Source organism: Pan paniscus, chromosome 5, assembly GCF_029289425.2.
Source record: "Pan paniscus chromosome 5, NHGRI_mPanPan1-v2.0_pri, whole genome shotgun sequence".
In the NCBI taxonomy this organism is placed as follows: Eukaryota; Metazoa; Chordata; class Mammalia; order Primates; family Hominidae; genus Pan; species Pan paniscus.
This window is the reverse complement of record NC_073254.2, coordinates 169901082-169917053: the sequence shown is the minus strand read 5'-3', so window position 1 is coordinate 169917053 and position 15972 is coordinate 169901082. Positions and strand designations below refer to the sequence as shown.

Here is a 15972-nt window from a genome sequence, read left to right as displayed (position 1 = left end):
TTTCGTGGCTGGGACTTGAGTCTGGTCTTGATCCTTTTACTGATGGTGAATCCAGTACTGAATTGGATGCAATTCTGGACGAGGTACCCTGTCCTAGAATCACTCAGACGTGACAGTTGACAGGTGGCCCCACCGGGTTTGCAGGGTGGACGGGTGTTCTGCTAGGCCGGCCTCTCCACGCCCAGAGAGACTGAACTGGTTTCTGCTCCTCAGAGAGTTTGCACAGAGACTCTGAGGAAGCAGTCACCTCAGGCCTCTCCATCCTAGAGACGGCAGAAGGACAAACATCTCCTGCTGGCACAAGGTAGGGGGTGGGGGATGGCTGGTGTTCCAAACACCAGTGCAGAGGCAACGTGTGCATGTTTGGGAGTGAAGGAGGAAAGCAGGGGCTCGAGTGGTGAGAGAACCAGGGGCAGATAATGAAGTAAAAGTGGGGTTGGGGGAGATGCTGGGGGTGTGGCGGCGGGGATGCTGGATAAGGCAGGGAGGACGGGGTGGCTCTGCGGGTCCTCTGCCTCCACACCAAGCACTCAGGGATCCGTGCCTCCCTCCAGTCTGGAGTCCCAATCGCCCCTCTCTCCAATTTGGGGGACAGGGATTTCTCCTTGTTCTCCCGCCCTAACTCCTTCTTTCCGACTTCTCTTGTCCCATTCTCCCTCAGATCCTCCCTTCCGCTTATGCCAAGGCTTCCACAGCCTCGCTCTGCCGGGCCTTGGCATTCCTAGCCTGAGTGTTGAAACCATTGGCCGGGACCTCAAGGCAGCTGGGGCAGGGAGAGGATGGTTAGAAGCCCAGGGCACACTGCCACAAAAAGGCTGTGACTCATTTTCAGGGATTGAAAACTGCAGTCCAATTCATTTTAAAATTTTTGTCTCTCTTTGGACTTCAGGCTGAAAGTTCTTTATAGCAACGGGCTTCCAGGGACTACGTGAAATTATTGGTTTCACTTTCCTTATCACCTGCTTCTTACTTCAATTAAAATTCCACTTCAGCCGAGTGTGGTGGCTCACTCCTGTAATCCCAACACTTTGGGAGGCTGAGGGGGGAGGATTGTTTGAGCCCAGGAGTTCCAGATCAGCCTGGGCAACGTGACGAGACCCCATCTCTACACCAAAAATTTAAAAATTAGCTGGGTGTGGTGGCTCACGCCTGTAGTCCCAGCTATTCTGGAGGCTGAAGTGGGAGGACTGATTGAGCCTCGGAGTTCAAGGCTGCAGTGAGCCATGCTCATGCCACTGCACTCCACCTGGGTGACAGAGCAAGACCTGGTCTCAAAAAACAAAACAAACAAAAATCTACTTCATATGTAACCATTACTTTGGTTTTGAAACCATTGCCTGAAGCTGACATTTTGCAGTAGGAAAATGGCTATTCCTTCCCATCTTCAGGTTGGCTCAGGCCAAGCTGAGACTCAGGACCACAGAGGGCAACAAAGGTGGAAGGGCCCCTTTCCCCTTTCTGTATATTTTTCCCAGCCTGTCTGCAGCTCTTTCTTTTTATTCAGTGTTAGGTCGGCATCCCAGATGTCAGGACCCAAGTATAGGCCTGGTGTGCTCCTTCCTGTGAGTCATCAGACTTGTAGAAAATATTGGCCCTGCTAAGGAGCTACTCAGTGGTCATATCACACATATGCACGCACACACACACACACACACGCACCCATGCACGTGCACACACACACACAAACACACACATACACTCTGTTCTTGGCCCACCCCCACTGGTGTCCCCACAGCAGCAGCATTGGCAGGGCGGTAGCAGTGAGTTCCTCTCCGTGTACTCTCAGGGCCTGGATGTGTACAGAACAGGCTCCACTCAGGACAGATTTGAGACCCCTTCTCCAGACCAAGAGGTGGAAGTGCACCCTCAAAACTGAGGTTCTTTAACCTTAGCAGCCAGAGAACCACATAGGGGACATGTAAAAAATGTGCATTCCTCGGCTCCTTCAAACGCTTGACCCACTGTCCTCTGAGCAGACAACCCCTTATCCCCCAGCCGCAGAGATAGAGCCCTGCCGATAGTCCATGGTTACTTTCTTTGAAGTCTGTTCCATCTAGTTAAGAAAGGACAGTGGTACAGACCCACTTACCTTACCAGGCATCATGAGGGCCCCAGCATCTGAGTCACAGGATGTCACCCTCTGGGTCTGACATGCACTTGAATTAACTGGCATACTGCCCGGCACACAGAGGGAACCTAGATGTGGAACGGATATGGGTGATGTTACAGGCCGCATGTTTGCCTGCCTTCCAAATTCATATGCAGAAATCCTAATTCTCAAGGTGATGCTATTTAGGAAGTCATAACTCATGTGAGTGGAGCCATGTGGGATTATGAAGTGATAGGAGAGCTTGCTGTCAGTCTCTGCTCTCCACTGTGTGAGGATACAACAGGAAGACAGCCATCTGGTGAGGAAGAGAGGGCCCTCACCAGATACCAGACCTGCTGACACCTTGATCTTGGACTTCCCATCTTCCAGGATGGTAAGAAATAAATGCTTGGTGTTTCAGCCACCTTGTCTATTCTGTTGTAGCAGCCTGAACCGGCTAAGGTAGCAGGGTCTGATGATCAAATGGGACAGCTGTAAAAGTGAGGTGGGAAGGGGGTCTACAGATACTAAGTTTTATGAGGAAAACTTGTGCTTTATTTGAAAATGACACAAAATTTTGTTCTAAGAAAAATTTTCAGAATTCAAAACTTAGAGCCCTAAGACTTTTCCCAATGATAGACTTGGCTTTCCTTGAGGTCTTGGCCCCAGTAGGACTGCTGGAGTCTATTATAAAACTCATCTGGAAGGACCTCTGCCGTTGCTGAGGCTTGAGTAAATGGTTTTAAGGTCACAGCGTAAACAAAACTGCTGGGAAGTTGGAACTGGGCGGAGCCCACTGCAGCTCAGCAAGGCTGCTATGGCCAGACTGCCAGATTTCTCCTCTCTGGTCAGGGCATGTTGGTAAACAAGGCAGCAGCCCCAATCAGGGGCTTATAGCAGACTTAAATGTCCCCGCCTGATGGCTCTGAAGAGGGCAGCAGACCTCCCAGCACAGCATTCGAGCTCTGCTAAGGGTCAGACTGCCTCCTCAAGTGGGTGCCTGACCCCCACATATACTGACTGGGAGACACCTCCCAGTAGGGGCCGACAGACACCTCATACAGGAGAGCTCTGGCTGGCATCTAGCAGGTGCCCCACTGGGTCAAAGCTTCCAGAGGAAGGAACAGGCAGCAATCTTAGCAGCTCTGCAGCCTCCGCTGGTGATACCCAGGCAAACAGGGTTGGGAGTGGACCACCGGCAAACTCCAGCAGACTGGCAGCAGAGGGGCCTGACGGTTAGAAGGAAAAGAAACAAACAGAAAGGATTAGCACGTCCCCTCAAAGACCCCATCTGAAGGTCACCAACATTAAAGATCAAAGGTGGATAAATCCACAAAGATAGGAAAAAACCAGCGCGCAAAGCCTGAAAATTTCAAAAACAAGAACGCCTCTCCTCCTCCAAATGATCACAACTCCTCGCCAGCAATGGAACAAAACTGGACAGAAAATGAGTTTCACGAACTAACAGAAGTAGCCTTCGGAAGGTGAATAATAACAAACAACTCCGAGCTAAAGGAGCATGTTCTAACAAATGCTAGGAAGATAAGAACCTTGAAAAAAGGTTAGTCGAATTGCTAATTAGAATAACCAACGTAGAGAGGAACATAAATGACCTGATGGAGCTAAAAAACAGCATGAGAACTTTGTGAAGAATACTCAAGTATCAATAGCCGAATCAATCAAGCGGAAGAAAGGATATCAGTGATTGAAGATCAACTTAATGAAATAAAGAGAGAAGACAAGATTAGAGAAAAAAGAATAAAAAGGAATGAACAAAGCCTCCAAGAAATGTGGTACTATGTGAAAAGACCAAATCTACATTTGATTGGTGTACCTGAAAGTGACAGTGAGAATAGAACCAACTTGGAAAACACTCTTCAGGTTATTATCCAGGAAAACTTCCCCAACCTAGCAAGGCAGGCCAACATTCAAATTCAGGAAATACAGAGAACATCACAAAGATACTCCTCAAGAAGAGGAGTTCTGAAACTATTCCAAACAATAGAAAAAGAGGGAATCCTCCCTAACTCATTTTATGAGGCCAGCATCATCCTGATACCAAAACCTGGCAGAGACACAACAAAAAAAGAAAATTTCAGGCCAATATCCCTAATGAACATTGATGCGAAAATCCTGGCAAACAGAACCCAGCATTACATCAAAAAGCTTATCCACCACGATCAAGTTGGCTTCATACCTGGGATGCAAGGCTGGTTCAACATACACAAATCAATAAACGTAATCCATCACATAAACAGAACCGATGACAAAAACCACATGATTATCTCAATAGATGCAGAAAAGGCCTTTGATAAAATTCAACACCACTTCATGCTAAAAACTCTCAATAAACTAGGTATTGATGGAACATATCTGAAAATAATGAGAGCTATTTATGACAAACCCACAGCCAATATCATACTGAATGGGCAAAAACTGGAAGCGTTCCCTTTGAAAATCAGCACAAGACAAGGATGCCCTCTCTCACCACTCCTATTCAACACAGTATTGGAACTTCTGGCCAGGGCAATCAGGCAAGAGAAAACAATAAAGTACATTCAAACAAGAGGAGAGGAAGTCAAATTGTCTCTGTTTGCAGATGACATGATTGTATATTTAGAAAACTCCATCATCTCAGCCCAAAATCTCCTTAAGCTGACAAGCAACTTCAGCAAAGTCTCAGGATACAAAATCAATGTGCAAAAATCACAAGCATTCCTATGCAACAATAACAGACAAACAGACAGCCAAATCATGAGTGAAGTCCCATTCACAATTGCTACAAAGAGAATAAAATACCTAGGAATCCAACTTACAAGGGATGTAAAGGACCTCTTCAAGGAGATCTACAAACCACTGCTCAAGGAAATAAGAGAGGACATAAACGAATGGAAAAACGTTCCATGCTCATGGATAGGAAGCACTAATATCATGAAAATGGCCATACTGCCCAAAGTAATTTATAGATCCAATGATATCCCCATCAAGCTACCACTGACTTTCTTCACAGAACTGGAAAAAACTACTTTAAACTTCATATGGAACCAAAAAGGAGGCCGCATATCCAAGACAATCCTGGCTGGGCAAGAAGAGCAAAGTTGGAGGCATCGCGCTACCTGACTTCAAGCTATACTACAAGTCTACAGTAACCAAAATAGCATGGTGCTGGTACCAAATATATAGACCAATGGAACAGAATGGAGGCCTCAGAAATAACACCACGCAGCTACAACCATCTGGTCTTTGACAAACCTGACACACACAAGCAATGGGGAAAAGATTCCCTGTTTAATAAACGGTGTTGGGAAAACTGGCTAGCCATATGCAGAAAACTGAAACTGGACTCCTTCCTTACACCTTATACAAAAATCAACTCAAGATGGATCAAAGACTTATAAGACCTAGGACCATAAAAATCCTAGAAGAAAACCTGGGCAATACCATTCGGGATATAGGCATGGGCAAAGACTTCCTTTCTAAAACACCAAAAGCACTGGCAACAAAAGCCAAAATTGGCAAATGGGATCTAATTAAACTAAAGAGCTTCTGCACAGCAAAAGAAACTATCATCAGAGTGAACAGGCCACCTACAGAATGGGAGAAGATTTTTGCAATCTATGCATCTGACAAGGGGCTAATATCCAGAATCTACAAAGAACTTAAACAAATTTACTAGAAAAAAAACAACCCCATCAAAAAATGGGCAAAGTATATGAACAGACCCTTCTCCAAAGAAGATATTTGTGCAGCCAACAGACATATGAAAAAATACTCATCATCACTGGTCATTAGAGAAATGCAAATCAAAACCACAATGAGATACAATCTCACGCCAGTTAGAATGATGTTCATTAAAAAGTCAGGAAACAACAGATGCTGGAGAGGTTGTGGAAAAATAGAAACGTTTTTACACTGTTGGTGGGAGTGTAGATTAGTTCAAACATTGTGGAAGACAGTGTGGCAATTCCTCACGGATCTAGAATGAGAAATACCATTTGACTCAGTGATCCCATTACTGGGTATATACCCAGAGGATTATAAATCATGCTGCTATAAAGACACACGCACACGTATGTTTATTGTGGCACTATTCACAATAGCAAAACTTGTCCATCAATGATAGATTAAGAAAATGTGGCATGTATACACCATGGAATACTATGCAGCCATAAAAAGGGATGAGTTTATGCCCTTTGCAGGGATGTGGATAAAGCTGGAAACCATCATTCTCAGCAAGCTATCACAAGATCAGAAAACCAAACACCACATGTTCTCACTCATAGGTGAGAGTTGACCAATGAGAACACATGGACACAGGGAGGGGAACATCACACACCAGGGCCTGTCACGGGGTAGGGGGCTAGGAGAGGGGTAACATTAGGAGAAATACCTAATGTAGGTTATGGGTTGATGGGTGCAGCAAACTACCAGGGCACGTATATACCTATGTAACAAAACTACACGTTCTGCACATGTAACCCAAAACTTAAAGTATAATTTAAAAAAAAAATTTTTTTTTGTAGAGATGGAGTCTTACTATGTTTCCCAGGCTGGTCTTGAACTCCCGGCCTCAAGTGATCCTCCGGCCTCATCCTCCCAAAGTGCTGGGATTATAGGCATGAGCCACTGTGAGGGCCTGGCCATTTCAGTTTCGTTAATTAGCATCTATGATAGTGCCTGATACATGTAGTAGACACTCTGTAAGTGTTTATTGAGTGACTCAATATGTTTTATTACAATTACACACACACACACACACACACACACACACAAAACCCATCTGTCATGGTAGACCAGTTGCTGCCTGTTTGCAGCTAGTTTAATTAATATTGGGGTGTGCTTGGTGAGAGAAAATCTCAACCATTTAAGAGGAAAGAGTTTGAATGTGTTAGGGATAGTGGGAGAGGGGAGAATGGAGATGGGAGAAAATACAGGAATGGGGAGGGGGTACCAGGAAGAAAGGGAAAAGCAAAAGAGGCAGGGAGGAGAAGGGAAGAGGAAACTGGAGGAAAGGAGAAGGAGCTCACATAACCTCCAACCATCCTGCTCACACCAGAGGGGGTTTTTTTGCAGAGGCAGCAGGGACAGGAGAGGAGAGAGAGTTTATTCAAAGTTAATTTTGTTTTTAAATGTCTTCTTTTATTTTTCAATAAATAATTATATTCTGAATACTTGGAAAACACTCTCTTCACAAAACTGTTCTTTAATTGGGTCTCTACAGGCCTGACCTCAGTTGTTCCAGGGTAAAGAATTTGGGCAGTGCCCACACCCACGCTGTTGGATAACATTTCTTCACCATACCAGTGAGGGTGAATGTGTACACGCCCAGCTTCCTGCCTGTTACTCTCCACAGTATGCGAAGAATATCCCTGACTTCTAGCCCTGTGCGCCTTCTTTTGCTTCTACTGTTGCTACTAATAGCCTTGGAGATCATGGTTGGTGAGTGTCCTGAGATCACAAGAACTGGCTGAGGACAAGGAGGAGGGAGAAAGGTAGGGGGTAGGCGAATGGGGCTTCATGCAGGCTTCAGACAAGTGGGTGCCTGCTCTTAAGGATGAGGTGAGGGAGAGGATCCCTGGGATGTTACACCCAGTTCATGGGAGACCACAGCCTGAGGCCCTAGGCCAGGCACTGGCTCACAGAGGGCAGTTCTACAATGCTACCCCCCACCCTCTACTCCAGGACACTTTTCTGAACATCTGGGACCCCGCAGGAATTCAGCGTGTGTCCTGTGATAAATGCCTCTTTTTCCTTTCTATTGAATGTCATGTGTGTTCAGCTAGAGTTTAAGTGTCAGGAGGTCATACACTGGCTTGTCTGTTTTGTGCCTCAGAACTTGGTAGATGTTGCTAAAAGTACTTGTGACATGAATCCTCCTGTTAACACCATTAACACTAAGTGCACCCCAGGGGTCCCTGGTACCATCAAGTATCTTACCCCAGACAGTCAGGGGGAGATGGGAGCAGGGATCCAGAAGGTTGAGGGAGTCTGGGATGGAGCTGCCCCGCCTCTGCTAGCCTGGCCCAGTCCAGGGAGTCTTGGGTCACAGAAGCGCAGGTTCTAATGGGCCTCTTCCCCTGTCCTGGACCTCACCTGCATCTTTCTCTCACAGGTGGTCACTCTCTTTGCTTCAACTTCACTATTAAATTATTGTCCAGACCTGGACAGCCCTGGTGTGAAGCGCAGGTCTTCTTGAATAAAAATCTTTTCCTTCAGTACAACAGTGACAACAACATGGTCAAACCTCTGGGCCTCCTGGGGAAGAAGGTAAATGCCACCAGCACTTGGGGAGAATTGACCCAAATGCTGGGAGAAGTGGGGCGAGACCTCAGGATGCTCCTTCTTGACATCAAACCCCAGATAAAGACCAGTGGTAAGTGTGGAATGGGGTGGGGAAACGGAGGCAGGCAGTAAGAGAGGGGAGGGAAGAACACAGATGGGGAGGGCTTTAGGTATATTTGTGTATTGATCATTGGCCCAACCATAGAGGCACATGGGACCCAATGGGCAGGAAAGGACAAGTCTGGGCAGAAAGAATACAGACCCCTAAATGTGCAGAGAAACACTTGACCTATTGGAAGATGATGGACCTCTCAAAGAGTGGAGAATGATGGCTTTGTGTTTGGATTGCAGGTCCTTCCACTCTGCAAGTCGAGATGTTTTGTCAACGTGAAGCAGAACGATGCACTGGTGCATCCTGGCAGTTCGCCATCAATGGAGAGAAATCCCTCCTCTTTGACGCAATGAACATGACCTGGACAGTAATTAATCATGAAGCCAGTAAGATCAAGGAGACATGGAAGAAAGACAGAGGGCTGGAAAAGTATTTCAGGAAGCTCTCAAAGGGAGACTGCGATCACTGGCTCAGGGAATTCTTAGGGCACTGGGAGGCAATGCCAGAACCGACAGGTAACTGAGCTGGGTGGGAGAATGTGGCAGCTCCCTTTGAAGGTCAAAAGCCTTCCCTGTGTGGGTGTCAGTGTGTGTGTGCGATAGAAAATTTGATTGACTTCTCCGTGGGCTTCCTGTCTGGAGAGTCAGCGATGGCCATAAGGATTTCCCACCATCCTCCCTTTCCCATCCCACCTCCCACTGTTTCTTCCTCAGTGTAGAAACCCCTTCCCATTAACCAATGATCCAGTCACAATGACCCACTGCTAAATGGTCCCAAGTCTATCTGTGTCATTGCAAACATCCAGGCCTTCTCTTCCTCTATTATAATTACCCTTCCACCAGCTCTAATGCCACTTCTTAGGAAGCCTTCCCCACCTTCCCCACACAGAATTAAGCACCACCCATTGTGTCATCCTCCAAACAGTTCTAACCACAGTAATCATGTGAAACTGTGTGGTAATCAGATGGATATTTGCTACCTCTCTCAGTAGAAATCTGAGCTCCGTAAGGACAAGGCACAACCCCTATTCATCTTCATGGCCCAGGGCCTGGTAGAGTGGCTGTCATATGAGCCAGTGATTATGTGGGGCACCATGTGTTCCTGGGGAAAGCAGGGGCTAAGGAAAGCATATTTTTATGCTTTTTTTTTTTATGTGACAGGGCTTGTGCTTTCTTTTTTTTTTTTTTTTTTTTTTTAGTGTCACCAGTAAATGCTTCAGATATCCACTGGTCTTCTTCTAGTCTACCAGATAGATGGATCATCCTGGGGCCATTCATCCTGTTAGTTTTAATGGGAATTGTTCTCATCTGTGTCTGGTGGCAAAATGGTGAGTGGCAGGCTGGTCTCTGGCCCTTGAGGACGTCTTAGTCTGGTAAGGACTCAAGAGAGGTGAATCATGGGTCTCATCCAAGCCCCCGCTCCCTGATCCATCTCTCTCCACAGAAATGGTGCACTGCCTTAGTCTTGAGCCCCCACACTACACAGCAGGGCTGGCAGCACAATGTGCAGTGAGAGGAGGGATGAAGCAATCATCTCCTCTCGAGGAGGGGCAAGGTCTAAGATCTGGAACGCCTGCCTGGGGTGTTGTCTCCTTGCCATCCGGCCCAGGTTTCATCCAGCTCTTTGACGGAAAGTTTGTTTGCTGTCTGCGTTTACCGTGATTTAACTCAGCAGGTCCCATCCCCTTTTCCTGTTCACCCTGAGAAGACTTGCTGGTGGCGCTTGTGGCTGCAGCATTTACTCCCAGATAACATACAAGATGTGGTATAAGAAATCCTTTCACCACCCTCTAAACATTACAGTGCCGAACTAAATCCTACATTTTTAGTAGAGATGGGGTTTCTCCATGTTGGTCAGGCTGGTCTTGAACTCCCGACCTCAGGTGATGCTCCCGCCTCGGCCTCCCAAAGCGCTGGGATTACAGGGGGAGCCAACACACCTGGCTGAGAGAACTATTATATGCCAGACACATTGCCAGACATCTTCTGCTCTTTGGTCCTGTTTCTCCGCCACTGCTCTGACATGAAGAATTCATTTCTTTCCTTCATTGCTGTCTTTGTCCTCATAGTGTCTTCTCTAAATTGACCCAGGCAGACCTCAACATTTTCAAGTACGGTAATTTGGAAAAGTTAAGTAGAGCTCTAGGGTTCAAGTCACAGTTCCTGGGGCTCTCTCTGTGGAGTTCAAAGTTAGGATTCCCTCTAATGAGAAAAATAGACTACTCCATCTGACTCACTGAGGATCAATGTTTCTGATGTAAGAAATGATTCTACCCTTTTCATTGCTTAAACAAATACCATGACTCAGATCTGTGTCTGTTTTGCAGGGGCCCTGACATGAAAAGTGAGTTTGCCAAGATCAGTGTCACAACAGGCTTGGCAAGATATGGCTTGAGTCAGATAAGGGCCACTGGTCCAGAAGGGGCTCATGTGGTGGGTGGTGTGATGGCAGCAGGAACCCACGGAGTGAATATGCTGAGATGGGAAGGGGTCCCACCCACAGAGCTGCAGGCAAAGGGGTTCCACCTTAATCCCTGGTGGAAGGTGACTGAGAAGGACTTAACTGCCCCAACCAAGCAGGCTGGGACTTCAGTGCCATTGACAATAGTGAAGGGGATTGGTGAGTAGGAAGGGAGGCAAAAGAACAGTTTTAGAAGCTGGGTCTGAACAGTAGGGATTTAAAGGAGGTGGGACCTCCATAGACACCTGGGAGTTCCTGGCCTCTAGCCTCATCCTAGCAACCGAGTCGGCTGCTGAAGGGCTTCCTGTCTGGGCAGGAGCAGGCAGGGATCAAGCGCCGGTGGAGGTCAGTGCCCACAGCTGAGCTGAACAGAAGTAGGAGGCAGAGTGGGCCTGGGGAAAGGTGTGTTACAATTCAAGTGGAAAAAAATGTATCTGCCACCCTTTGGGGAGGGCCTCCCCATTGTGTCGCATGGATTTCTCTGTCACGGGGAGGAGCAGCACCCAGGGAAAAAGAGCTTTGTGTGCCCATGACACATTCCTATTTTGTTGTCTCTGGCATTTCTGGGCATTGTTTCTGCTGAAGTGACAGAAGAGAGAAAAAGCTGATCAAAACTAAATGACAGAGCAAAGGGGTTGACAGGGAGTGTCTTTTCAAATACACAGGGACATTCACCAAGAAGGGCCATTTTTGGATCATAAAATAAATCTCATCTGGACGTGATAGCTCACTCCTGTAATCCCAGCACTTTGGGAGGCCAAGTTGGGTGGATCATTTGAGGTCAGGAGTTTGAGACCAGCCTGGCCAACATGGCGAAACCCTGTCTCTACTAAAAATACAAAAATTAGCCGGGTGTGGTGGCATGGGCCTGTAATCCCAGCTACTCGGGAGGCTGAGACAGGAGAATCGCTTGAACTCAGGAGGCGGAGTTTGCAGTAAGCTGATATTGCGCCATTGCACTCCAGCCTGGGTGACAGAGTGAGATTCCATCTCAATAAATAAATAAATAAATAAATCTCAACATATGTAAAGGGTTAAAATCATGCGAAGCATCTTGTCCAAGCACAATGGAAATAAACTAGAAATCAACAGCAGGAAGCTATCTGGAAAAATCCTCAAATGTTTGGATATCAAATAATATGCTTCCAAATAACTATATATCAAATTAAAAAGTACAAGGAAAACTAGAAAGTATTTTGAAATAAATGAAAATGATAATACAAAATATCAAAATCTATCAGACACAGATAAGAAAATGTCTAGAGGCATCCGCACTGAACTTTCTGATCTCTAAATCACCGTGCATCATTGCTGCCAAATTTTTTGCTCATGCTCATCTCTCTGCCTGGAATTTTATTTCCTACCTGATCGAATTCCAGACAGCTATCCAAGTCCAGTTTAACTGTCACCTCATCTAAGAAGTCACCATTCTTCCTGGATAGGATTAACTACCCCCACTCCTAGCTCAGAAACTCTGACCACAGAAAAATTATCACATTGTTTTATGATTGGGTGTATGTCAGTAAATTGATGCGCTTACTTGAGGACATTACTTTTGTAACCTGAGAATCTATCATGGCTGCTATATAGTAGACGCTCAGGACATGTGAGGACTTGAGTGGCAGCGGAGGTAAGGGTCATCTCCTGGGTATGGAGCTTGGACAAGAACCTGCACTCTTCTGTTCCATTTCACCTCAACCATCCATGTCCCCAACCACATCTCCACCATCCTACCTGTACCAAGTGCTAATCCTTTGAATCACGTCAGTGACTATCTTCAGCTCAATCCCAATCACAGGTCAGGAGGGAGGGCATCAGGTATACTGTGAGCAAAACAGAGTATGAGATGGGGCCAACTGGCCTCTGGATTAGGGGCAGGGCTTGTCCCGTATGAGGACAGGGAGAAATGAGGTTGCTAAGTCTCCCCAAGACCCCTGCCAAATCTCCCCATAGACATAAGATGAGGTGAATTTCATTTATCGCCTGGGCATTCACGACCTGAGAGGCTTAGCTCTGGGTCAAGTTGAGCCCTCTCTGTCCCTGGCCAACAGGAGAAAGGCAAAGGCTGAATGAGTCTCGGGGACTGTCTCTGCTTTGCAAGTGGGCCCTGAGGTGAACAGGGACCTTTCCAAATTAATGCATCCACAGCAGTTTGGCAAAGTCAGGCTTTAAACCAGGGTCACTCTCCAGGGGTTGCCTATGTGATGGGTGGTCTGATGGACAGAAATACAGAGGGTGGGCAAGACACAATTTTGGGTGGGGCAGCAGCTTGATGATCTGACCATCTGACCATGGTAAAGTATATCACATGCCAAAGGTTGAGGGGTCTCTAGGTTTCATTCCTAGGAGGACATAATTAAGAAGGCTGCCTGGGCTCCAACAAAGCAGGCTGGAGGCAGGGCCACACAGACCGTGGGAGAGGGGATTGTGAGCAGAAGGGAAGGCTGAAAGTGAACCCTAGACACTCTGTGAGGACAGCAAGGACTAGAAGGTGGGATTCCTTTGACACCTGGGTTTCTGGTTCACCCCTGACACAGGAATCCTGGCAAATGGCGTCGTGCCAAGCCCCACCCTCAGTGCTCTGGACCTGCCGCAGGGATACCCTTGCCCACAGCTGGAAGACTCTTGCCCCCGCTGTGGGCTTTCCCACTGTGTTCCCACTGATACTTTGCCTTCCTTGGCTCTGAACCCCTAAAATCTCTGCTGGGGTCTGGGTCTAACTAATGATGAAGTAACGGAAAGTGAACAATCATAAACTAGATGACAGAGAGGCAGGATGTGAACAATAGGGGCTGATCTCTCCCTGAGAGAGAGGTGGGATCTGAGTCCTGAGAGATCATGGAGGGGTCAATCCTGAGCTGATCTGACCCCAGGTTCTGCACTCTTTTGTCTCCTTCCTAAAGGCAGAAGATCCACCTAGAGGTGATACCACGGCGGCGCAGAGTTGTTCACCTGTGGTCCTCGATCGCTGACAGCCTTGGCTCCCACTGCTGTGTGTTCCCTGAATCAAGTGGAGGCGGAGCCTGCAATGAGACGAGATCGCGCCTCTGCACTCCAGTCTTGGCAACAGAGCAAGACTCAGTCTCAAAAAAAAAAAAATTTTTTTTCAGTACATATTTTTTAAAAGATAGGGCTGGGCACAGCAGCTCACATCTATAATCCCAACACTTTGGGAGGCCTAGGCAGGAGGATCACTTGAGCCCAGGAATCTGAAGCTGCAGTGAGCCTTTGCTCGTGAGATTGTGGACCTATGATCCTACCACCAGCCCACCTGGTTCTAACACCCCCTCCTCTATGTGTGAGAGGGAGAGAAGAAAAGTGAGGGAGAAAAGAGAGATAAGCAAAGAACAGGGAGGAAAAATGGAAAATAAGAGGAAATTGGGGGAATTAAACAGAGGGGAGGGCATGGATCCCCGGGAGTTAGAAGAGTAGCAGCTTGTGGATTACTATGCAGTGGAGGAAGAAGAGTTGTTGGAAATTATTTGAGAGGTAGTATAATCATTTGTGAGGCAGTTTTCTGCATTCACCATTTCTCACAGACTAAGTCACTCATAAGCAAACGTGCAATTCACATTACACTGAAATTCTTCCCTAATACATCATTTGCATTGGAATAAAGTACGGTTTTCAAACAACCTGATATAGCAGAACTGACTGTATAAATTATGTGAGCACAGTGCAAGTAATTCTTTTTTTGTTTGTTTGTTTGTTTTTTTGAGACAGAGTCTCACTCTATCTCCCAGGCTGGAGTGTAGTGGTGCAATCCCGGCTCACTGCAACCTCGATCTCCCAGGCTCAAGCGATTCCCCTGCCTTAGCCTCCTGAGTAGCTGGGATTACAGGCATGTGCCACCACGCCCGGCTAATTTTTGTATTTTTAGTAGAGACGGGGTTTCACCCTGTTGGCCAGGCTGGTCTCGAACTACGGACCTCAGGTGATCTGCCCCCCTCGGCCTCTCAAAGTGCTGGGATTATAGCATGAGCCACTGAGCCCAGACACAAGTAGTTCTTTCTGATAAACACTTTAACACTGAATGAAAAAAAAAAAATTGTGTGTGCACTTTTTTCTTATTTTACTTTAAAATAGACACACCAAACATGTTTCTAAATAAATGTAATATGGAAATCTTTCTTTTTCTCCTCCATTCTCAGTGATGATATGGTTGTAAATTCTTATTATCTGATAATTTTTATCAGATCTTTACAAATTATAAACTTATTTGCAACTCTGTTTTCAGACTATCCCTTCTATTATAATCATGAAACTGAATTAAACAGGTAGCTATTTTTTTGACTTTTACTCCTTTATTTTTATTTTCATAGTTTTACAAGAATATAATGTATGTAATCTGTCTTCCATTTTAAACCTAAAGTCTTCCTAATCTCTTCTTCATAGTTTCAACAAACATAAAGGTAACAATTCAAAGCACCTGTCGCTTCGACAAGAAGATATTTTACATATTTAAAAAAACAGATAACAATTTTAAAATACTTGCTATAAGAATAAAATTGTATCTAATAAGTAGAACTAAAATTTTGACTGATGTTGCAATAGATCTGGTGGGGGCTTTTTTTGTGGGTGTTTTTTTTTTTTTTTTTTTGAGACAGGGTCTTGCTCTGTTATCCAGGCTGGAGTACAGAGGTGTGAACGCAGCCCACTACAGCCTTGAGCTCCTAGGCTGAAACGATCCTCCTGCTTCAGCCTCCCATACTGCTGGGACCACAGGCGTGAGCCATCCCACCCAGCTAATTTTTAGATTTTTTTAATAGATATGGGCGTTTCACTATGTTGCCTAGGCTGGTCTCAAACACCCGGGCTCAGGTGATCCCCTGCCTCAGCCTCCCAAATCGCTAGGATTACAGGCATGAGCCTCTGTGCCTGGCCTCTTTATTATCATTATTATTTTATATTTTCAAAGTAGGAAAAAAGCTATGCAGTAACAGAAAATTCTAGTTATATTTAAAACAGGATTGTAAGAGAAACATGTTAATGTAATTTTGGTTTTCTCTTTTTTATAATTTTAACATTT

General features: G+C 46.0%; 2 protein-coding genes across 9 annotated transcripts in view; one reads left to right on the top strand and one right to left on the bottom strand.

The window, feature by feature from the left end:
- Positions 1–15972, bottom strand: part of LOC100985629 (UL16-binding protein 2) — a 75965-nt gene that overhangs the window by 41202 nt on the left and 18791 nt on the right. The window lies entirely within an intron of this gene.
- On the top strand, positions 79–15476 carry RAET1E (retinoic acid early transcript 1E). Of its 3 annotated transcripts, XM_063605024.1 has the most exons (6): positions 212–304; positions 7311–7528; positions 8202–8462; positions 8723–8998; positions 9682–9810; positions 13847–15476. In XM_063605024.1, the coding sequence occupies exons 2-6, from the start codon at positions 7444–7446 to the stop codon at positions 13861–13863; spliced, it is 768 nt and encodes a 255-aa protein (XP_063461094.1). In that variant the 5' UTR covers positions 212–304; positions 7311–7443; the 3' UTR covers positions 13864–15476. The 3 variants fall into 3 exon arrangements, with proteins under 3 accessions (XP_008962155.2, XP_063461094.1, XP_063461093.1); XM_008963907.5 differs by having other exon boundaries at positions 79–304; positions 9682–15093; XM_063605023.1 differs by lacking the exon at positions 212–304 and having other exon boundaries at positions 7147–7528.

Coding starts and splice junctions, on each gene's coding strand:
- RAET1E (XM_008963907.5), top strand. CDS start 7,444: ATGCGAAGAATATCCCTGACTTCTAGCCCTGTGCGCCTTCTTTTGCTT. Junction 7,529..8,201: donor AGCCTTGGAGATCATGGTTG/GTGAGTGTCCTG, acceptor TTTCTCTCACAG/GTGGTCACTCTCTTTGCTTC. Junction 8,463..8,722: donor ACCCCAGATAAAGACCAGTG/GTAAGTGTGGAA, acceptor TTTGGATTGCAG/GTCCTTCCACTCTGCAAGTC.